General features: G+C 37.9%; 3 protein-coding genes across 3 annotated transcripts; 1 reads left to right on the forward strand and 2 right to left on the reverse strand.

The window, feature by feature from the left end:
* Nucleotides 1-305: 305 nt before the first annotated feature.
* On the reverse strand, nucleotides 306-7,308 carry LOC144446256 (carbohydrate sulfotransferase 11-like). The gene is made up of 3 exons (XM_078136009.1): nucleotides 7,164-7,308; nucleotides 2,338-2,483; nucleotides 306-1,199 (listed from the first exon to the last, which is right to left on the reverse strand). The coding sequence occupies exons 1-3, from the start codon at nucleotides 7,306-7,308 to the stop codon at nucleotides 306-308; spliced, it is 1,185 nt and encodes a 394-aa protein (XP_077992135.1).
* A 1,145-nt stretch (nucleotides 7,309-8,453) lies between these two features.
* LOC144446257 (carbohydrate sulfotransferase 11-like) lies at nucleotides 8,454-11,384 on the reverse strand. Its single transcript, XM_078136010.1, has 3 exons — nucleotides 11,303-11,384; nucleotides 9,734-9,897; nucleotides 8,454-9,287 (listed from the first exon to the last, which is right to left on the reverse strand). Exons 1-3 carry the CDS (start codon nucleotides 11,382-11,384, stop codon nucleotides 8,454-8,456), a joined length of 1,080 nt encoding a protein of 359 aa, XP_077992136.1.
* Nucleotides 11,385-13,029: 1,645 nt separating this feature from the next.
* On the forward strand, nucleotides 13,030-23,816 carry LOC144446258 (polycomb group RING finger protein 6-like). The gene is made up of 10 exons (XM_078136011.1): nucleotides 13,030-13,035; nucleotides 14,909-15,029; nucleotides 15,694-15,790; nucleotides 16,817-16,872; nucleotides 18,934-18,996; nucleotides 19,646-19,724; nucleotides 21,030-21,060; nucleotides 22,089-22,187; nucleotides 22,825-22,902; nucleotides 23,221-23,816. Exons 1-10 carry the CDS (start codon nucleotides 13,030-13,032, stop codon nucleotides 23,284-23,286), a joined length of 696 nt encoding a protein of 231 aa, XP_077992137.1. The 3' UTR covers nucleotides 23,287-23,816.
* The last annotated feature ends 235 nt before the right edge of the window (nucleotides 23,817-24,051 follow it).

Consider the following 24,051-nt stretch of genomic DNA (forward strand, 5'->3'; position numbering starts at 1 on the left):
TTCAAATTATGCTGCTTATACTGAGACGTGTTGTTTATTTCCTCCAATTGTAAAACGTCATTATTTATCAAAACATTTCCTTTCGTAAGTTTACAAGTGCCACCTTTTAGTACTTTAAAATACCACTCATAAACCATAAGAACCCCAGATCCGTAGAGTGTCACAGTACATGATACTGGATGGAGGTGTATGAAAGACGAGGAAAAAACTACATAAGTGCGCCACCAGTGACGACTCTGTCCATGTGATACACCACAGATCAAACGCTCTATTCTTTACCCACTTTATCCCTTACACGTTCCTTTTTATGCTTTGTCTACATCCAATAATTCTTTAGGGAAAGGATAACCAAACAAGTCAAAATCCATTTTATAAACGTTGTACAGTTTGACAATATCCTCGTTTGAAATTTGAGAATAATATTTCCGATAAATTTCTTCGTCAGAGCTGTTCGTTACATGAGTACTGTATGTTGGGTACGAGTAGTTGTTGCCAGCCAATTGGTGTATTATAGTATCAGCCTCATCCGGCAGGTTTTCAAAATGACCGATGTAATCGTATGAGTACTCACAGACGGAGCATAATTTATGCATGAAATCCCAGTGTCTATCAAACGAATTTTGGTTGACTGGATCAATAAGATACTTGACAAATTCACTAAACGATGGCGTTTGGTAATCTGTCCCTCTTGTTGTGGTTGACTTTGTTCGATATTTCGATATAATTCTTGACCCATATCTTCTTATAAACAGATTCGAATCTGGATGTTCCAATTTGTTTTTGTAGGCGGACAAAAGTCGTTGGAATGGGTGTCGAACGAACAAAAATTTGGTGTACTTCTCAAGCCGATTTTCTTTCTGTTTCGGAGAAAGTTTGAAAAGTGTTGGATAGCTATGCTGGAGTTGGACTACTTTGTGATGTAGTCCCTCGGTTGAGTTATATACCCCCTCCAAAACAAGAATAACTCGTTTCCAGCTAGTCGCTCCAGTCTTGGGTATAGGGCAGTAGAGAAATTTATAATCGTCATTGTAAATCATTGTATTGTGGTCCTGATATGTTGGACTGTGGTACAATTCTGAATTCAGCTTCATTGATGCACACGTCGTTTTCATTTTCGACCTCCTCTTCCACTGAATCAAGTCCTGGTCATTAGGTGATAACGTAGTCTTCTCTTCCTCTTCATTGGGTAATAACGTGATCTGTACCAAAACAAAATAAAGTACAATTATGTTAATGTCCAAAATTGAGCTATTGGCCTCACCCCTTCACAGGTTAGTACGCGATAAAACAAAGTAAACATTTTGCTCCTCATATAACTATTAAAATTTACTTCAAATTAATTACAGATAACATAATGGTAATTAACAAAAAAATCGTTGATATCCTTCATGTATAAATATGAGACACATTATGTCAAGAAATTTTTTTTTAATTTTTTTTTATTAATTAAAGAAAAAAGTTACAGCGCAGAAAGTACTAAGAAAAGAAAGAAAAGAAATAGAAAAAAAGTACAAAACAAACCTACATTTCATCAAAATATTCCACAAAAACACCCCACTTTCGTAAATGTAAACCTATTTTGCCTTTTGATATTGCAATTTTTTCTTCAATCTTGTATGTATATCTAAAGTATTTCTTAAAAGCTTCAATCCGTGGGCTTGAGTTACTATATTTACATTTGAAAATAAAATAACGTACCAGAAGAAAAACGAAATTATCCAATACAGTAACATCTTCCAAGATACCAAGTATACAATAGAGTACGTTTAGAGGCAACTGAGTATGAGTTATTGAAAAATACCATTCTTTAACTGAAATCCAAAACTTGCTTACATGCGTACAATCCCAAAAGAGATGATAGTAATCTTCTACAACCTCATCACAAAAAAATACATAAAGGTGAGTCTACAATGCCCCAAGTGAACAATAATTTGTTTGTAGGTAAAATCTTCATGATCAATTTATACTGAAAATATCTTAATTTCACATCAATTGTAACTTTAAATGGAAGAACAAGCAAGGTAGACATTGGTATTGGAATGTCAAGAATATCATGCCAGTAGCGAACAATGTGTAAAGGGATATCACCGGCAGCAATAGTATTCAGAAAATAATTATACATATCCCTATTAATTTTCTTATCGGAGAGAGACTTTGTGTTTCGAAACTTAGGAAGACACACTTGTAGCTTTGGAATACCCTCCTTAGCAAGTAACCTTTTCCAAAATTGGAGTACAGCTGATAACAGTTGATTATATTCATGATTTGTGCAAATATTACCATAAATTCTTGTCAAGAAATTCAGTGCAATTCAATGATCTGGAAAAACACAATTACCTTAGTGCTTACAATTATTGGTTTGATTGCGTCACTGTTGACGTCACTACCACTGTCATTTAGACTGGGATGAGTTTTTGCAAGTATATTAATCGATGGAAATCGACTGCTGATCAATGTATGTGCAGGGGAGTACTTTAAAATACCTGTTAAGAAATCAAAGAATACAAACTGTAAGTAAAACCCGATTGTGTTTCACTAGAATTAGTCATAGTAGGGACTATAAGATACGTCGCGTTGTTCAGCCCTTAGACCACTAACAATAATCCTCGTCATGTAAATGACATCGACTGACATCGTAGTCAAACATACGCACGGAGACAGAGCGGAGACCAAAGAGTCCGTACTCACCCCATCACGACGTATGCATTTTTGCGTTTGTTTTGAAATAGCTGGGGTCGTACTCGTACACATCGGGATAACTCGGAGAAGCACATGTTTGTGATTTTATTTACTGTTTTCTGAGGTGGGACATTGGGTTTGGAAATACAAGTTTAATCAATCATAAAACAGCCATAACAGATACTTTCAAAGAATTAGAACACGGAGGGAAAATAACGGGAATATCAATGACATTTCTACCAAACTCGAGATCGCACGTAGCTAGCTACCTAGTATGGAAGTGTAAAGCTTAGTCTGCTCTGGCCCGTGCGATACTTGTGAAGTTAATTTTGAAGTTTTCCCGATTATGTCAAAACACTACCTACATGCAATCTGTAATCTGTAAAAAAATTTCTCATCTATCTAACGATTTTGGTGTGGTAATGATCGACCAAATGCCGACGCTAGTGTACGTGTGCAACTGTAATCTAGTACCTTGATTGGGGTGACCCTAAAACGAATGACAACCTGAATGACGGAAAACGAATGACAGCATTTCTAGGTGGTAAACAGTGGAATGACACCCTTTTCTACATTCAGTTAGTTGAATGACACCCTCTGCACTGTAAAACCAGTGGAATGACAGCCGCCACTCTATAAAATAAGTGGAATGACAGCATTTTCAATGCTTTAGAACTGGAATGACAGCATTTCTAGGTGGTAAACAGTGGAATGACACCCTTTTCTACATTCAGTTAGTTGAATGACACCCTCTGCACTGTAGAACCAGTGGAATGACAGCCGCCACTCTATAAAATAAGTGGAATGACAGCATTTTTAATGCTTTGGAACTGGAATGACAGCATTTCTAGGTGGTAAACAGTGGAATGACACCCTTTTCTACAATCAGCTAGTTGAATGACACACTCTGCACTGTAGAACCACTGGAATGACAGCCGCCACTCTATAAAATAAGTGGAATGACAGCATTTTCAATGCTTTAGAACTGGAATGACAGCATTTCTAGGTGGTAAACAGTGGAATGACACCCTTTTCTACATTCAGTTAGTTGAATGACACACTCTGCACTGTAGAACCAGTGGAATGACAGCCGCCACTCTATAAAATAAGTGGAATGACAGCATTTTCAATGTTTTAGAACTGGAATGACAGCATTTCTAGGTGGTAAACAGTGGAATGACACCCTTTTCTACATTCAGTTAGTTGAATGACACCCTCTGCACTGTAGAACCAGTGGAATGACAGCCGCCACTCTATAAAATAAGTGGAATGACAGCATTTTTAATGCTTTGGAACTGGAATGACAGCATTTCTAGGTGGTAAACAGTGGAATGACACCCTTTTCTACATTCAGTTAGTTGAATGACACACTCTGCACTGTAAAACCAGTGGAATGACAGCCGCCACTCTATAAAATAAGTGGAATGACAGCATTTTTAATGCTTTGGAACTGGAATGACAGCATTTCTAGGTGGTAAACAGTGGAATGACACCCTTTTCTACATTCAGTTAGTTGAATGACACCCTCTGCACTGTAAAACCACTGGAATGACAGCCGCCATTCCACTGTTTACCACCTAGAAATGCTGTCATTCCAGTTCTAAAGCATTGAAAATGCTGTCATTCCACTTATTTTATAGAGTGGCGGCTGTCATTCCATTGGTTTTACAGTGCAGAGGGTGTCATTCAACTAACTGATTGTAGAAAAGGGTGTCATTCAACTAACTGATTGTAGAAAAGGGTGTCATTCCACTGTTTACCACCTAGAAATGTTGTCATTCCAGTTCTAAAGCATTGAAAATGCTGTCATTCCACTTATTTTATAGAGTGGCGGCTGTCATTCCAGTGGTTCGACAGTGCAGAGTGTGTCATTCAACTAACTGATTGTAGAAAAGGGTGTCATTCCACTGTTTACCACCTAGAAATGCTGTCATTCCAGTTCCAAAGCATTAAAAATGCTGTCATTCCACTTATTTTATAGAGTGGCGGCTGTCATTCCACTGGTTTTAGAGAGCAGAGTGTGTCATGCAACTAACTGATTTTAGAAAAGGGTGTCATTCCACTGTTTACCACCTAGAAATGCTGTCATTCCAGTTCCAAAGCATTAAAAATGCTGTCATTCCACTTATTTTATAGAGTGGCGGCTGTCATTCCAGTGGTTCTACAGTGCAGAGTGTGTCATTCAACTAACTGAATGTAGAAAAGGGTGTCATTCCACTGTTTACCACCTAGAAATGCTGTCATTCCAGTTCCAAAGCATTAAAAATGCTGTCATTCCACTTATTTTATAGAGTGGCGGCTGTCATTCCACTGGTTCTACAGTGCAGAGGGTGTCATTCAACTAACTGAATGTAGAAAAGGGTGTCATTCCACTGTTTACCACCTAGAAATGCTGTCATTCCAGTTCCAAAGCATTAAAAATGCTGTCATTCCACTTATTTTATAGAGTGGCGGCTGTCATTCCACTGGTTCTACAGTGCAGAGGGTGTCATTCAACTAACTGAATGTAGAAAAGTGTGTCATTCCAATGTTTACCACCTAGAAATGCTGTCATTCCAGTTCTAAAGCATTGAAAATGCTGTCATTCCACTTATTTTATAGAGTGGCGGCTGTCATTCCACTGGTTTTACAGTGCAGAGTGTGTCATTCAACTAACTGAATGTAGAAAAGGGTGTCATTCCACTGTTTACCACCTAGAAATGCTGTCATTCCAGTTCCAAAGCATTAAAAATGCTGTCATTCCACTTATTTTATAGAGTGGCGGCTGTCATTCCACTGGTTCTACAGTGCAGAGTGTGTCATTCAACTAACTGAATGTAGAAAAGGGTGTCATTCCACTGTTTACCACCTAGAAATGCTGTCATTCCAGTTCCAAAGCATTGAAAATGCTGTCATTCCACTTATTTTATAGAGTGGCAGCTGTCATTCCAGTGGTTCTACAGTGCAGAGTGTGTCATTCAACTAACTGATTGTAGAAAAGGGTGTCATTCCACTGTTTACCACCTAGAAATGCTGTCATTCCAGTTCCAAAGCATTAAAAATGCTGTCATTCCACTTATTTTATAGAGTGGCGGCTGTCATTCCAGTGGTTCTACAGTGCAGAGTGTGTCATTCAACTAACTGAATGTAGAAAAGGGTGTCATTCCACTGTTTACCACCTAGAAATGCTGTCATTCCAGTTCTAAAGCATTAAAAATGCTGTCATTCCACTTATTTTATAGAGTGGCGGCTGTCATTCCACTGGTTTTACATTGCAGAGGGTGTCATTCAACTAACTGAATGTAGAAAAGGGTGTCATTCCACTGTTTACCACCTAGAAATGCTGTCATTCGTTTTCCGTCATTCAGGTTGTCATTCGTTTTAGGGTCACCCCCTTGATTGTACAAATGATACGTAAGTTTGTTCGTACCCACGAATTTCAGTTTACAATTTCAATGATACAAATTGTCATTGTGTAATAGTGTTTGGATCGTGTTAGAACAGGCCCCTCAAAATATAATTGTTCGGGCTATAATTTGTATGTATAAGTTTATAGAAATACGTGTTTCACCCAGACTGGGTGTCTGGCCGTACGTACGCACCGGAAAAAAACCGTAGCAGAAACACTGCCACTAGACTTGAAAAAAAATATAACAAGGGACTCTTCGGATTAGGCAAGAACTACATGTAACCAATATGTGTGAACAGTCACTAATATGTTGATAAACTACCTGGGTCGGATTTACCAAATGCTCCTCCCAGATAAACAAACGTATTCTGTTGCACATGCGAAAACCTACTTCCGTAGCGTGGGCACATAGCCTGGTTACACCTAGTCTTGCTGCTAGACGTTCGGGCTTTCTTTCGATACTATAAGCGAACGAAGTTCACAGTGAGGGCTTGCATGTTCCATCCTCGATAGCGATGCTCGGTCGTGTGTCGTATATTATCGGAAGAACATCCGAGGTCTAGCAGATAGACTAGGTTACACCTTGAATTTGGAAAGATGGGAGCCAAGAACCTCCACACATGTCAATTGGATTCTAAGCAAGGGTATTCATAACTCGATACCAACAGATATTAGGTCTCCGCGGTCTCTCTTTCACTGGTCAAATTTCGTCAACTTTTACTCAGTAAACAATAAACGCAGGCGATCTAAAATCCTGAATACACAGATCGATATACGGTGTTGTTGTTGTTCACTATATCGATCTCATTGTCCATTTGCGTGCAATAGTCGACCTGTGATATACATTTCAACCGTACCATGCCACAAACAGTTTGAAGGTATTGGAAGAAATTTGGTAGGGCCAGGCAGAGTCAGGGGAATGTACAGGTGTTCGTCACACAGTCGATTATATTGTTATATACATGTAGTTGGTTAATATAAAGCAATATTGATATATGTTACCGTACGGTTGATATCACAAACAAGGAAAATATGCTGTTGTTATGTATCAGTTAATGAACGAAATTACAAATTATATTACAATAAAATCACTCACCATTACTTTCCAGTAACAAGGCCAGTAAGACGAACAGGATAAGTAAACAGAAACTAACACACCAACGTTGTCTATTACTGGTGCCGAAGTTGAACATGGTAAAATTGAGATCAGGTTGTCCTGGACTTACTGCTAGATAGTACATAGCCGGCTAGTAAACTCAGTAAAATACACTATTGATCTCTAAAGTGCAATTCATATGCAAACCACAGCAGCAACAACCAATACAATACAACCCACAACCATTACGCTAGCCGCGAACAGATTCCCGGTCGAACAAGAATACGGGGAAGTAATATGGTATTACGGTTTTATATTCCGGTTATTTCCAGTCGTTGAAAGTGGTTTACTAAGAGACGTTTTGAGCTATGATTCATCTTCAGTTTAAAGGTTACATCAGCACTGGAATTGGAGAAACGAAACAGAACCAAACAACCAGTATATAGAGATCATGATCAAACAAATTACCCGTTACCATAGGAACAACTGCATGGTTTCAGACAAAACGCCACGAGTGTGTGCTGTCACGTGTTCTTTTCCAACTTGACGAGAGTTAACTTTGTGTATGTTGAAAATGACAACAACAAAAAGTTCCCAATCTTGAATTATATAGCTTACTGCGATTTACAAGGAGAAAGAAAACAAAAATATATCTGATGATTTGAAGTTCACTGTTATTACAGAACTCAGGTGTTGTGTTATCAGTTATTATCATTATTAATTATTGTAAGGTTAAATGATAATAAATAGATCATATAATTTCTGAAAAGGCATACTACTATACGTCTCAGTGTTATTTACAATGTTACATTGAAATGACAATAACAATTACAATAATTTCCTTGCTTAAAATGGTAAACATTACAAATTGTACAAGGCGAAAGAGAAATAACAATCCATGAAATTATGTGACTAAAATGATAAAATCAGTTTACGAGGCTAAAATGGAGGTAAAAATTAGACAAAATACACCCGATACCTGACAGCTTAACACGAACAGTTAGACTGATATGTCCTGTTGTTCCACATCCACCGGCCTCCTAAGGGTTGACCGACGTGTGAGGGCGCCCCGTCACGGGATACCTTACACTACTTCCAGACTATGTGCGATAGGATCCCTAGATTAGAAAACTAACGAGTCTCTTGGCAGAATCAAGTCATCGACAAGTCTCTGGGTTAGAAATGTCTCGACAAAGTATATATTCGATGAGATTCGTATTTATTAGGAACTGACTCTATTTCAAGATCTCAGTCTTGCGATAAATATACAACAAACCTCTGTCTCCAGCTTTAAGATTTCTCTATCCCATCAATCAAATCATACGGAAATGAATAATCAAATAATTGAAAATCCATTTTGTATACTTGATAAAGTCTGACAATATCTTCCATTGGAATTCGCGAGAAGTACTTATGATAGATATTGATATCTGAGCTGTTTGTTGCATTTACGATATGCGTTGGAAAGGAGAACTTGTCACCTGCTATGTTGTGCAAAATATAGTTGGACTCAGCTTGTAAGTTTTCAAAATGGCCGATAAAATCATACGAGTATTCACAGACGGCGCAAACTTTATGCATAAAATCCCAATACCTGTTGAAGGACTTTTGATTCAATGGGTCGATCAGGTATCGGATGAATTCGCGAAATGACGGTGTACGACCAGTTCTGAGACTTTCAATGGACGGATTAGCTCGATAGCGAGCTATAATCTTTGCCCCATGAAACTTCAAAAATACTTTGGAGTCAGGATTCTCGAATTTACTCCTGTACACCGACAAAATACGTTCAAATGGATTTCGAACGAAAAGAAATTTTGTATGTGTTTTCAGGCGTTTATTTTTCTCTTTTAAAGAAAGTTCGTTTAGTATTGTCAAATGCTGTTTAGGTTGTACAATCCTTGTATCGTCAGTTAGGTTCATGATGACATTCTTCCAACTTTTAGCGCCTATCCTCGGTAGAGGGCAGAATACAAAGCTATATACATCATTATACATCAACCAATTGCTATTCTGTATTGTTGGTTGATGATAGAAAGTATTTCCAGGCGCATCCGTTTTCATTTCCGCACATGTTTCTCGAATTCTTTGTTGTCTTTTCTCTTGAATATCAAGCATAAAATCCTGTAAGTAAAGAAGAGGAGCCTAAACAAACCAACAAACATGTATTATTCACGTGACTACTAGTATTTTACCTTAGACAACTAAAGAATTCTTTTAAGTTTTAGTGGTCTGAGTTTTCACATAGGAGCCTTTCTTGTCGACTCGTTTTGTTTGTTTGTTTGCTTGTTTGTTGCAAACAAGACAACAAGCTAATAAGTTTAAATCCCTTCTGACCTATGCGGCCACCACCTTTCTACAAACAAACAAATTTAGGTTCCTAAGTTCGGTTAAAATTCTCTAATTCCATATTTTGGAAAACTGTTGCATCATTAAGTGTACACTACAAATATGCCCCCCCCCCCTTATTTGTCCCGTTTCTACGAACGTGGAAAAATAATGACTCACAAGAATTTACAGTCAGTTTATACATCATATGATTATAAATTCATCAGAATCAAATCTCTTACCTTGGGTCGAGGAGACCGAAATTCAGCAGCGAGTTTGACGTCTTCTCTCCTCGTGTAATTTGTAAAAGTGTCAATGTCTATCCCATTGTGTGTTTTTAAATTACCATCAGTTGACAATGGTTTCAGTGGCCACTGTTTGCTTCTAGTATTTGACATTAATATAACTGTAAGGAATTAAAAGACAGTCTTACTCTTTATATTTTGACCACAGATTATAAAGTAAAATATCACACACACACAATATTATCTTTACATAATTATACATACATACATACATACATACATACATACATACATACATACTACTAGGAGAATGTGGAAGATTTCCACTGTACTGTATGTATATGAAGCGTTGTGTTTCTTATTGGTTGAAACTATTGGGAATGGAGAATACTCGTTACCCCAAAGCTTGTTATGAAATGTTAAGAAACTTAGACGTAGCGGGTAGAACAACATGGGCAACAAAAATTCGTGAAATATTATTTCGGTACGGTTTTGGAATTGTGTGGATTGAACAGCAAGTAGGAGATAATAGAGCATTTTTGGAATTGTTTTCTGAAAGATTAAAAGATTGTTACAGGCAGGAATGGTCGGCATCGCTACATGAATGCCCACGTTTACGTTCATATGTTAATTTTAAAACTTTACTTCAACCGGAATTGTACCTTTCATGTATTACTATTCCAAAATTTAAGTTTGATTTGGCCAAATTTCGTTGTTCTAGTCACCAGCTTGCAATTGAAGCTGGTCGACATTATAAACCCCCAATTCCCGCTCATCTTAGATTTTGCCCATACTGTGAAGGGCGTGGTGTGTATATTGTTGAAGATGAGTGTCATTTTCTCTTATTTTGCCCTTTATATGACAAATTTAGACATGCACTCATTCCCGATAAATATTGTAACTTTCCAACTAGAGAGAAATGTTTTTTCTTACTGTCTTGTAAGAATGATACTGTTCAATTTAAACTAGCACTATTTATACATAAGTCTTCTAAATGCCGTCAAGAATTCGTAGCCACTCTGTAACTCTTTCACTCTCTGTATCTTGTTTTGTATATTTTGTTGTGCGATGGGCTAAGGCCTTAGCATATTTGCAATAAACCTAATATAAATATAAACATACATACATACATACAGAGAGGGAGAGAGAGAGGGAGGGAGGGAGGGAGGGAGAGAGTTTTATGCTATAAAGTTATTAAGTGTTCAGGGGCACAGGTGGAGCTATTTGAGATCCTGGGCTAGTGTGTACTAGTGACACTAGTAAATGTTGACTATCAATGATTCAATAAGCTGTTATTCCTATAACTTGCTAAAAAATATACATCCAGTCCCCAACCAGTAAGGAATTGTTTATTTTTGGGGGCGGGCGGTGTTTGAGACGATCATGATAAAGTGGGAAATTGTAACCCATCCCTATAATGCAGAGAATGGAGATAGACTGCCGACAACGACTTTGTCACTTGCACTGTTATGATAAAGTATCTATTGATAGTGCCTGGTTTACCGATTAGATTATTAAGAAATTTAACCATAAGACATCTCAGTTTTTGAAGATATGGTTACTTACTTGTACCTTTGAATTCAAAGACAGCCACAACGACGAAAACACAGATAAAGACCAACCCAAAATATCGTATTGGTATCTTCATAGTCACGTCTTCAGATACACAGGGAGACAAAACCGTCTTATAAGTTTCAGCTCGGTGGTGACATTCTGTGAATAACTGACAGACTGCCAACGAATCTAGTTAATCCGTGTGGCTGATTTCTAATCGATATTGGATCGATAATAAAGTACCCTACTCCCCGAAATTTGAATCTGACCACATCTTTCCCAGTAAGTCTACTAGACAGTATAACACCTATTCCTGACTTTTGCCACATCCTTCACACAAAATTTGTACTATTTGTGCTTTTCCCCATTTTTTTAATATACAGAATCAGTAAAATCGTAGAAATTATTGATCACTTTAATTTTGACTTTCAACTATAATTTGACAGAGAATAAACAAATCTCACTAACCAATGAGCTTAGTACCTTGAATAATCAACCAAAGAAGAAATTATAAAATCGAAACATGTTATGTAATACCATACACAAGTCTGTCTCGTTTCAGTTGGGGATGTTATGTTTGATCATTGAGAAATAATTCATGGCGGTGAATAGCATATAAGTTTATTTTAATGTAACCCTTTGCAGAGATTATAGAGATTTGGTCATAATTTCACGTATGACTGTTCACGTGACTGTGAAACTGGGAGTTGAAACTTCGATTTTATGTTACTGCTGAGCACGAGACTATAAATAAATATAAATGTTCAGTTTTTTCTATATACAAAATGTAGATACTGAATCCACAGCCAAGTCGTCCTATCAAATGGGGTATTATATGCCCTTCGACGACTATATACTCCAAAGTCCCAAGTCCTTGGTTTATCAGACTAAGCCTGGCACAGTTCTGTTAAATCCAAGAATGATTCGTACACTCAGTATTTTATGTTGAGATGTTTAGTTTTGTATATGTGAATGGTCGTTATTTGTTTACTCTTTAATAGTGAACGTAATGTAGAGGACCATGAGAAGAAGTGAGGGCGAGGCATTCAACTTCGAAGTTCAAGGGGGATATGTCAAACAGAGAAAAGGACAGACAAACATGAACGTGGAGTTTTACTTCTGTAAACAGTATTAAAATAGAAGACACAGAGAAAGAGAGACAGCTAAGGGGAACTGATCGATATAAGAGCTGAATGTATATTTACTCGACTGCAGGCTTTGGATCTACTGGTAAGTCCAGTTTGAGAATGAAAGCATCGCGACATTGAACTAGGAATTCCAAAAGTGTGGAAAAAAGAAGGAATTTAAATAATTTAAGAAATATAGCTAAGCATGTTCGTCGTTCCGCAAGCAAAATACTTTAAAGCCGTGCCTATGATAGACCAAATATAGAGGAAAATTTACAGTAAAAGCACAGACTGTCAGCCCTAGTCAGTAGACTTAGTATACCAGCGATAACTTATAGACGGCAGTCGACAGATAGACATGGGTACATTGTACAAATAATCGCCAATGGTGGAATGCAAACAAACTATACATAAAGACATTTGATAATGTATTTGTTTTTAAAAATCAATCTGTTACTATACATGTTTATATTTAGATTCTTTATTTGTTGTCTATTGTCATCGATCTTAACACTGACTACTTTGAGAGTTGGTTTCGCTTCTGTCTTTTGATAGAGTGGCATTATGGGTAAGTTAATATGCATTAGATGCAAATGAGTTGACATAGACAACATGGAGGTAAGTGTTTTTAACAGCTGATCGTGGTGTATTTCCCGCGTGTCTTTCTAGTTACCGTATTTACGGACCTAGCGTAAATGCGTTGATTTGATCGGTCATGCCATGTATAGAGTCGGTACCATAGTCAGAGTTACGTTTCCTATATTGCTGTCTAACAGCGCAAATTTTAAGGACTCCAACGGACAGATTTTTAAGAGAGTTAGTGTAGCCCAGCTGAGTCCAGAGCCGAGTCGTAGATTCAGGTCACATCCAGGGGTCCGATACGATCGTATGGCTGATATATTGAATATTGAATTCATTCAGACGGCATAGTCTGCCTTTCTAGGGTACGACATGTCCCTTGTGGGGTCCCCATTTACTAATACTAGCTATCATGGCATACCATATCACATGTCATTGTCATGTGGCCTCTCTATTCCATTCGTGTTCAGTTCTGCATATGTATTCGTGTGTATGTGATCAAACTTACATATGGATCCTAGAACCGAGACCTCACCAGAGGCTTGGCATTTGGGTTTGACCGTGCAGTCTGTGATCGTAAACACGGCAAGTCTCGATCAGTGTATTACAAATTACATACGGGATACAGTTGTAGAGTTTCATTATTATTGTGTGCAATACTAGTAGTACTACCATGGTACTACCTAGTGCGATACTAAAAATTGTGGAATGTGTGAGTAGGCCTCCAATATGTTGACATGGGTGTATTACTGAGTTGCCCGATTGTCGTAACATGTTGGACCTATACTTCAGATTTACCGCTCCTGAGGTCTAGAACAAGACTACTACTACAGTAGTATGTAGACTGTATACAGACTAGTATGTCACTAAAAAGTCAGGGACGGGAGATGTCCTTGGAGCTGCATGTCGCACTGCGTCATGATCATGACCCATTTAGTAGTAGTCCACTTCTGTCCTGATCACATACGCACGAACACATATGCAGAACTGAACACAACTGGAATAACGGCATTTGTCAACGATTCTATATGTCTTTATCAGTGTATAATGTTAGCAATGGTAAGTTCGAATTGACGACACTTGGTGGCGCTAATGTCGTGATGAGAGTATGGCCTGTGTCTATCCAGGCTGTATCATGTAACTCAACATTTGAGAAACGTGAGAGCCCTTGTCACCATTACTGTATTTCATCGTAGTAACATATGTAGCTTAGATAATACATAACATATGTTAGACTTAGTTATTTTAAAGGCATTTTTTTGTTGTTTTAAAATACACTGTGTCATGCATGCACTGGCGAAAGACCTGGATATTCAAGATTCCAACTTGAATTTATCTGGTTTAAACGCTCATAAAAAAGAAACTTTATTTTGCAACTTCCTTTCCTATATATACTGTGTGTGTGTGTGTGTGTGTGTGTGTGTGTGTATGTATGTATGTATGTATGTATGTATGTATGTATGTATGTATGTATGTATGTATGTGTGTGTGTGTATGTATGTATGTGTATGTGTGTGTGTGTATGTGTATGTATGTATGTATGTATGTATGTGTGTGTGTATGTATGTGTGTGTGTATGTATGTATGTATGTATGTATGTATGTATGTGTGTGTATGTATGTATGTATGTGTGTGTGTATGTGTGTCTGTGTGTGTGTGTGTCTGTGTGTGTCTGTGTTGCTTGACTTCCCATATTTTATCTACATATACATTGGACTGTTGATGATCGTGTTAAAGGATTTATAGCAAAGTGGCAATGTTTGCAAAATATTTTTTTTTAAGTTTTCAAGAAATGCCGTATTTATCATCCACACTAGTTGTGTCTTGATGAAACAATAAACAATTTATTTTCTTTTCAAAAACTAATATGAAACAAACAAACACAAACGAAGGATTTATTATGTCGTTTCAGTCACCGTTGAAGGCGCTCTCCCAGATAGTAAAATTGACGGACTTGAATCCTTACATCACATGTTACCTGTGCAACGGATACTTAGTAGATGCTTCTACGATAACAGAATGTTTACATACATGTAAGTATGCGTCACTTTTTGTCTGCTAAATTTATTTCTCTTAAAAATACAGAAATATTATTGTGCTTTCATTGTCGTTTGTCATGGTTAAATAACACAGGAGATGTTCTGCATGTGGGGCTCTTCTATTTGGGATTCACATTCGTGTAATGATATCTCCACTGCAAAAATCCGTCGTTGATGGCGCTAAACACTTTTGTCTAAAATCGTCTCTTATCAGTTATCTCTTCCCGTTTCCTGCTTGAATATTACATGTACTGTGTTATCAGCCACATGTTGTCTTTTCAATGATACACCATCTGTTAATAAAGTATTTCTTCCTGGATACACAGAAGTAATCTCATCCGTGTCGTGTCTAAATCAGAACATCCGCACAGTAACGGAAATAATAACCCTTTCAGATTTCCAAATACAGTATATGTTACATGTAAAGCTCGGTTTGTACTGTGCTGAACGAGACAAAAGAATTTGTTTAAAATTCGACACGTCATGTATTTTACAAATATAATAATTTGAAAAGCAGATTTGCACGCAAAACCAAAATAAATTTAATATTTAGAAAATTGATACTTCATATTCAGTTATTTTATTTTTTTTAATTTTTTTTTTTATAGTTCTGAGTACTCATAGGTGATAATTTTGTAACATTTGTGGTTATTTTCAGTTTGTAAAAGTTGTATAGTAAAACATATACAAATCAGTCTTTACTGCCCAAAGTGTAATACGAAGATACACGAAACATGGCCGTACTACAGTATCCGGTGAGTTGTCTTTCATCCTCTTTAATATGCCATATTTTTGTCGTCAACTTTTCCATGTTACCTAATTTGAAACATCTAATACCAAAACAGTGTGAGTGTGGATGTAGATATACATGGACATTTTCAGGCGAATTTAAATAATTCATTACCATATTGCACTCCTTTCGAATCCCATTTGTGTTATAACTTATACGTACGTAGTGTGGCTGATGATTTACTTGTCTTGGTATGGAGAGCTTCTTGCAACACCAAAATAAGTTTATTGCCATAATATTGGATAGTGATTTATGTGGGCAAGACGGTTATGCGGTACATTTTACGTAAAAAATCTTATATTACTGTTAATGGTTGAGAGTTTTGGGTGATCCCTCCAAAAAATATTCACATTAGTTCTCTTCGTTTAGTTGGACTTGTCTCAGATTTAGTAACACACCCCATTGTTATTAATATCATCTCAACTTACATCGACGTAACTCTTTTCACATGGCCGACCACATGCTAGATTTATTTGGATTCCGTAGTGACGCGTTGCGATGACACAGTGTTGAGTGATGAGGGTTAAACCAAACACATCTAGTGACGCCGAACTACACAACACTCGGCCCAATCACTATGTGTATCTTTAATATCGTGCTCGATTTATACAATGGAACATTTTTGTCCGCCTTCGTTGCCATAGCAACGGGTACCACATGGAGAATGAACCGATATTCCCCTCCCACTTTTATGTCCAACAGGGACCAAAATCAAGTTCTAGTTAGTCTCGTGCTCACCTTACAGTTAGCAAGTTGCTAACCGTAGTCTAAACCCAGCTCCTATAACCCAAAGGGAAAGCTACCCACCACATGGAACTCAACGCCTTAGTCATGGAGAACAAGGAAAATCGTTGGCAGGACTGGAGGTATTTTATAAAACCATGCGCTCATCAAAATCCGGATCTGGTTTCTTTCAGCGAGAGTCGTAAGTGACGCAACTAACGTTTACTTTACTAACAATCGTATATAAATCACTTTGTCATTTCTTCAGATTGGATCGGACCATGCAAGACATCGTACACAAACTTCTGCCACGGGTCGAGAAAGGTAGCGTATAAAAATAACTTTGTTGTTTATAGACCAAATTGTTACATCGCTTCCTAAATTTACCTCATATGTATCTAATTGCAATGTAACTTTGTTAAAATGTATCACAGTGTAACTAAAACTGCCAACATACAACTGGGAACGAAGCTTTTATTACCAGAGCTTGCGTTTCTTGAATGAACTCTAGATATTATGGCCGACATATACAACTACATGAACTGTACAATGCCAAGGACAGTCCTAGCGATTCCGTTCACCCATGTCGTAGTCTACATATAACTTATAAGCACGGGGACGCACATTATTATTGTTTAGATTGTTGTTTTCCTGGAGAAAAATTAAATAGCACACGAATACTCAGTCTGCTAGTATATCAATATGATTATACTCTATACTATAAGACAGTTGTGTTCTTTCCATAAAGGCAGGGAAATATATTTCATGTGTACATGTGTAATATTATATTTAGCCTGTAGACAAGGAACACAGCAATCTATGCATCCCTATGTAGTGTATGTAAATACCCCCCCCCCCCCATGGCCATGTGTGTAGTCTAAGTACCCCCCCATATGTATTGGCTGTAGAGCTTTACGAAATGGTGTTGTAATCTCGTGTGATAGTAAGTGATAACATTGGATTACACGTAATCTTATAATGTCAACATACTTACAATGACATTAGATGTAAATTATGATTTATTGCCGTTTGAAGGAGAGCTTCTCATTCAGAAGACATTGGGTTTCATGAACCCAGCGAACTTTCGCAGTAATAACAAAGTACATGGCCATGTACATGTACATGTAAAATGTTATCACCCTGTATTTTGATACAAATGAACACTTCTGGACAGGTTCCCAAAGTTATCATGGGTACAATTCTTTCTTGACAGAAACAACAATATAATTTTAAAAAACAAAAAGTTATAAAGAAAGCTGTAAATAGCATATTTTTTCAGGTGATCTGTATTTAATATTAGAATGGAGGTTACAAAAATTAATGTACTTCATTCAAACTTGTTTGTCGGGGTACTACACAGATTAATAGAGAACGAGTTTGAGTTGTTACTTGAATAGAAACAACAGCTGTGGTATCAATCATTGTTGTGTAGTGTGGGGTGAGTAACCTTCTGCCGGAGCGTTCGAAATCGGTGATTTCAAGGTCACGGAGAAAGTGAAAAAGTATGTGTTGATCCAACGATAAATATATATAACGCTAGTACAACGAATTGGAAATTTCGCCAACGCATGCACACAGCTCACCTGTGTCCCTTTTATGTTGCGCAATGGAGCACGTGTCGGCACTTTGAAGTTACTATATGTTAGTAAAGGGTATTAGCATCCCTCATAAGTTGATTGACACCAATTGTATTAGATGCAAACAGATAATGCGATACGTGTGTTGGTGATCAAACGTCTGTCTGTCTGTCTGTCTGTCTGTCTGTCTGTTTATAAGTAATGTACCTGCACACACTTCTCAACACATATAACTAACTTGCCTAACCAAGGAGGACATTCAAGAATGACCATGAATTGTTGAGTAACAAGAAACATTGGTTTTATTAGGAATCCCACCAGCAGTTTTCTCAATCACAGCTGAAATCAAACCCCAAACTATAGTTTCTCCAAAGACATATAATAATTAGTTCAAAATGTTTTGACCGAGTACAATGTATAGGCAGAAGAGGTATGGGTGTGAGTATTTTTATATGGTGATGACGGATACGTCACGATGTTGATACCGTAGTTCACTTCAGTTGACACCTCGCGACTAATTATGCCAAAGGGTTGGTCAGTACTCCATTCAACCTATCCAGACATAGCTGTATGAATAAGAAAACTCCCGAATCACGCAAATTCAAGGGAGGACATCAAAAGACCATTTCGAGAAATTGACTTACCCCTCTACAAGTAGGAATATGGCAAACGAGAGTAGTGTAAAGTAATGTAAGTAAGAGGAGAAAGTTATACGCTGATTACAGCTGTAATACTCGTATACTAACTTGTGATAAGTTGAAAGATTCAGCAAATGACAGAGTCTGACATACTTCTGTGTTACTTGCAGAAGAAGGACGAAGACAGGGGGATTTCTATCGCACCAGAGGAATACCGTGGCCCCCACCAGATCGTAAGTTTATGATTTATTTTCAAATTGTAAAATAATATCAGTGTTGGTAACATTCTCTACTCTTCTCTCTTTCCATGATATTGGTGCGCGTCTCTCCTCAGTGTTTTTCAATTCAATTCAATTCCATTCCTCAAAAAAAACCAACAACAACAACAACAACAACAACAACAACAACAACAACAACAACAACAACATTTTCGAAGTCAGTCGGTCAACTATTATTTCATTTTCTCACAGTCGCGTAATGATGTCCCGAAGCTGTCTTCCTTTGCAGATTCAGCTGTTTATATATCATGATATCGTATAAACAATAGAACCATGCGATTGGAAATGTTTTTACACCTGTACATTGCTGTTCGTAAACGTTCTGTGTCGCCTATGATGCAATCCTAACCACTAGATGTAGTCACGTGTCAAAATATGTCACGTGTATCAAGAGATTTCATCTAAACAACGTTTGGATCACCAAATCGACGATAAAACTGCAAGTTATCTGGACGTCACTTGGGTCAAATACGATCAATTGATGTATATTTTTGGGTGAAGTTGACGTCTGCATGTCTAACGTCGCAGAAATTGTGTGACCATATTTACCCACAACTGGTGAGAACTCTAACACATCCCCAATAACCATTCTTTTTGCCCCTAGCGAAACCAGCCCAGGTGCGACATCAGACCATGTCAAATATCGAAGACAGTCTCGTGTCCTTAGTGTTGGAATATATAGGGTAAGACATCAGCTTCTGTGTTTGCGTTCTAGAAGTATGTATTTCCATCTCAGCTTAAAACAAAGTACAACAAATTTTGGTGTACACAATCGTGCTTTTGGCCCAGTTTGGGGTACGGGGCATCATCATAGTATACTAGCCTATTTGTAGTGTCGAGGGGCGGCTGACATTATCTCACTTCTCAGTTTTGGAATTTCGCTCACTGTAAATTTAAAGGCCGTCAAATAAAAAATATTGACACACGGATGGGGAAAACAGAATCCAAAAATAATATGACACGTTTTATCACAATACCACTGTGACTAGACTGTATACATCGTGTTGCTCAGCCCTATCCGGCTATCTGGCTGCTTAACCTGATGAGTGCTGGATAGCATGGCGTGAATGTCTGTATCTTAGAGACTACACTGTGATAGAATCCAATTCTTGTATTAAAGTGAGACTTTGGAGATACTATTTTCAATAAACACGTTTCTCATAATTTTGGGTTCATTGAAATATCTCCGTACATGGAAGTATATATGATACGTATTTGCATTATATCCGTCCCTCGTCTTACTTGCAGACGGGGTAAGTTGGGACTTGATTTTGATACCGTCCCTTTTAGAACAATGCCAGAATCGAATTCCGATTTTAAAAGTGTGAGGCCCACAAAATGTAGCAACATTCATTAGTAGAGAAATCAAAATACCCAAATTGCGTGTATTCATGTTGTACTTACGATGTGCGTACTTGGGGTTCACTAGTCCTGCTTACAGACGGTGCACGAGTCTATATTACTGACTTGACTGTAAACACCTAGGAGGGACAATTGTCAGAATCGAGTCCCGGATTACTCCGTATGCAAGCAGGACTAGGTGTTGACGTGAGTGTTCTGATGACCTAGTCCTGCTAGCAGACGGTGTACGGGACGTGATTTGGAGTCGCGACTTACTCCGTCTGCAAGCAGGACTAATGAACACCCAACATGATGAATGGATTTGGTATGCCGTGGTTGCATTTGATATGAAGGAACTTGGGGTGACTTTGAAGGATTAGTATGTTTGTTTTCGCAAATTATTTTACCATGAGTTGGTGACCATTAAGATCAACATTTCGACCCTGAGCAGAAGAGGTCATTAATCACCCTAGTCCAAGTAACGACAGATAGAGAACTGGTGTTACGCAAAAGTTCGTCTACGTGTCTGTGGCATCAACCACGCTGACACTGTTACCATGGTTACATGTATACTCGTTGCACACTTCATGAAACATTCTTCGAAGTTAGATTAAAGTTCTCATTTTGTCTCATTTCTTTGGAATTAGATCATCATCGGAACTCACTTATACAGTTAAGGTTAGTTCTTTCTATAAACAGTGTACAACTTATAAACAGTGTACATCGGTATACTGCATTACTCGAATTAAGCTCCTATAGAGTTATGTTACCATGGTTACACCCTCTACGGTTTAGAAGCTAATCGAACTTGCAGAACAAAATGTTGACCTGGTTGTCGGGTTGTCGAATACATATGGTGGCAGTTGCCGCATCTTCTCTTCCAGTGACGTATTGGAATTTTGATACATGTGTAAATAACGAACGGGGTGGATGACAAGTTGGCACGTTGATATCCTGGTTGTAGCGTGGGAACTCGTGTAAACCCTAGATGGGTGTGTAGTTATGCTTATCAGTACGATCTATAGTAGCAGGAAATTATGCAAAGATGGAACTTCTCCAAAAGGCGCGGATTATAAGATTTCAGATATTTGACTGATGTCGGATGTTCTGAAAATATTTAAATATGTCGCAATGAGACGATTGTTTGCTAAAACCTGTCCAATGATACGCTTGCTGACACGTTATAGCTCTGGACATATGCGCTCTGACAAATCTCCAATCTCCGTTTCACCCCGGAGCGGAGATTTGTCTCTCGGAGCATATATTTCCAGAGCTAATGTTGTTTTTTGACCGCTATATTACATGTAATTCCACAAGGTTTTTGTTTCAACGTCACGCATTCAACAAGTTCGCCGTGAGTGAAATATATTCTGGCAATGTTAGTATGTAAAGTAGTAGCAACTAGTCTAGTTACTCAACCTGAAGTCGTTCTCTATACGTTCTCTTTCTAACGACGGAGATGATCGCAATCCGTGTAGGACTAGACAGTAGACTAGCATCGTCACGGGTTTTCGCTATTGACGAACTTTCGCAAATCCTCGACAGACAAAAAAATACAAAATGCAAATTATACTTCAAATTTAAAAAAAAAACGTATTGCGAGAACAATCACAACTACAGTTATTGCAGCTAGTGTAACCACCACGATCATTTGTTTCGTTCAAATTTTTATGATGCATAAATTCTATTTTTATTACGATTTGCAGCCTTTGGCAAAGAAATTTGTCCGAGTGACGAAAAAAGCTACAGTGAGACATGTCCAAACGTTTCTTACCAGAAAACTTGATTTGACGGATAAATGTGAGGTACAGTACAGTATTAAATGATATTGCTTCTACTCGTCAAATATATTCTGATTGCAAACGGGGTGCACCCCCTGTTAAAGCTGACGGAGTCTGCAGGACGGTGGCCTGTTTACCACGGCGCTGTCGAGATGCATAGTTAGTTGGTCGTACCTCCTAGCCCTCGTCTTCTTACGAGATTACGAAGGCAAACGATGTATTTCGACAGCGCCGTAAACAAGCTAACAGGACGGATAACGAAGGGAAAACTATCAGAATCGAGTTAGTGACGCATTCTACCACAGGCTAGGAATGTTGATATTAGTGTTTTTCAAGTCGTGAACTTACTGTTTACGTTTTGCAATATCTGTCCTACGACTATTTACGTGTATTATTGTCGAAGAAAGATAAAATTCAAACTGTGCTCAGATGTGCTCATGCTCAGATCATCTTGAATAATCAAGGGGTGTTTCGACTACATCGTCCATGTGTCCTCAATGGGCAGATTGTGCATACGTACCTCGACCATTCAAGCATCAAGCAAAAGTGAGCAAGAAGAGACGTCCCTTCTGCACTGCGCCCTCTTTCGGCCAATGTTAAATAATGTTACTAAGCTCCTTGTCCGACACGCCAAACAGTAACACCTGTTTTCTTTCTATAGATCGATGTCATTTCAAATGATGAGATTATGGAACCAGAAATAACTCTAGAAATGATAGAGAGACATTGCCGGAAAGAGGTACGTCTGCCACAAATTAGGAAAGTTTGAAGTAGACATTTAAAATATTTATAAGTGTGAAGAGTAAATAAAACATCGTATACGCTGTGAAAATAAAGAAATGGTTTGAATGGTTCACGTAAAACTTCATTCCAACGTGGTCACGTTTCAGCCGTTTGCCACTTGCATAATTATATTATCATTGGCTGACAGTGAATACAAGTGCAAGTATGTGTACCAATGGTATGATGCTCGACACAGAAGTATCAAGATATCATTTGCCTGACAGATTGCACCATTTTTTCCCTTCACATTTGGTCTGTTGCTTATATATTACAGGATGGGCTTATGGTGTTGTATTATGGAGTGGGCGTAAAAGGAGGTGGGGAGACGCGGGTCAGTTAGAGCGCCACCAAGCGATGTATTTGGTTCATTCGTTTGTGTATATTTAACTTTTGATAGTTGTCACCGTTTGTTGAAATATCGACGATAACACAGACCGTTTATATTTTTGAGCCGAGTTGTGTCTTTGTACTTTTTCATTGTTTATTATCTATCGATTTTGGGCGATTAAGGGACCATCGACTAAAAAGTACAGGAGACGCCCCTTAATATGGACACTGCTATAGGTGCGGTTAACAGGGACTCGACGTTAACTTGCATTCTAGTTTGTTTGAAGAAACTCCACAAGACAAGTGTAATCATGTGTGTGTAGTTATTTGATGTTTGAATGTCGCGACTTGAACGTCTTGATGAAGACATTTTTCACTGCCCCCTATTTGACAGGTATTTCAAGGAGGAGGCAATGCCATTTTACAATTTTGGATTCCAATGTTTGTGTGCATTGGTCGTCAAAAGTTAATGGGTTGTGGTACATGGTTTGGTTTTGACCAATGCATGAGGGCGCCCGTCACTCCGTACCTGACGAGCGAGACTGCACATTGAAGCATTGCACTTCTTTCAGTCAAATTATGTTAGGTTGATACATTTATTTGACATTTTGGAATAAAATATGTATTTAAAAATGATAAATATTTTGCTATTTCTGATCATTTTCATCAGGTAAATATTCTTATTAAGTAACAGTAAGAATAAGTATACTTTGTGTGATAGTTTCTGTTTGTTCACTGTCTGTCTGTTCCGTGTCTGTGTCCTCGCACGCCTTTGCGC

Source organism: Glandiceps talaboti, chromosome 15 (genome assembly GCF_964340395.1).
Source record: "Glandiceps talaboti chromosome 15, keGlaTala1.1, whole genome shotgun sequence".
In the NCBI taxonomy this organism is placed as follows: domain Eukaryota; kingdom Metazoa; phylum Hemichordata; class Enteropneusta; family Spengelidae; genus Glandiceps; species Glandiceps talaboti.

Excerpts from the sequence above, each read along its gene's own strand:
- LOC144446256 (XM_078136009.1), bottom strand. The coding sequence starts at position 7,308 with ATGTACTATCTAGCAGTAAGTCCAGGACAACCTGATCTCAATTTTACC. Across the intron at positions 2,484-7,163 it reads CTTGTTACTGGAAAGTAATG|GTATTTTAAAGTACTCCCCT; the intron begins GTGAGTGATTTT and ends ATTTCTTAACAG. Across the intron at positions 1,200-2,337 it reads CAATAATTGTAAGCACTAAG|ATCACGTTATTACCCAATGA; the intron begins GTAATTGTGTTT and ends GTTTTGGTACAG.
- LOC144446257 (XM_078136010.1), bottom strand. The coding sequence starts at position 11,384 with ATGAAGATACCAATACGATATTTTGGGTTGGTCTTTATCTGTGTTTTC. Across the intron at positions 9,898-11,302 it reads CTTTGAATTCAAAGGTACAA|TTATATTAATGTCAAATACT; the intron begins GTAAGTAACCAT and ends AATTCCTTACAG. Across the intron at positions 9,288-9,733 it reads TTCGGTCTCCTCGACCCAAG|GATTTTATGCTTGATATTCA; the intron begins GTAAGAGATTTG and ends CTTTACTTACAG.
- LOC144446258 (XM_078136011.1), top strand. Across the intron at positions 16,873-18,933 it reads TCTGCCACGGGTCGAGAAAG|AAGAAGGACGAAGACAGGGG; the intron begins GTAGCGTATAAA and ends TGTTACTTGCAG. Across the intron at positions 18,997-19,645 it reads ACCGTGGCCCCCACCAGATC|CGAAACCAGCCCAGGTGCGA; the intron begins GTAAGTTTATGA and ends TTTTGCCCCTAG.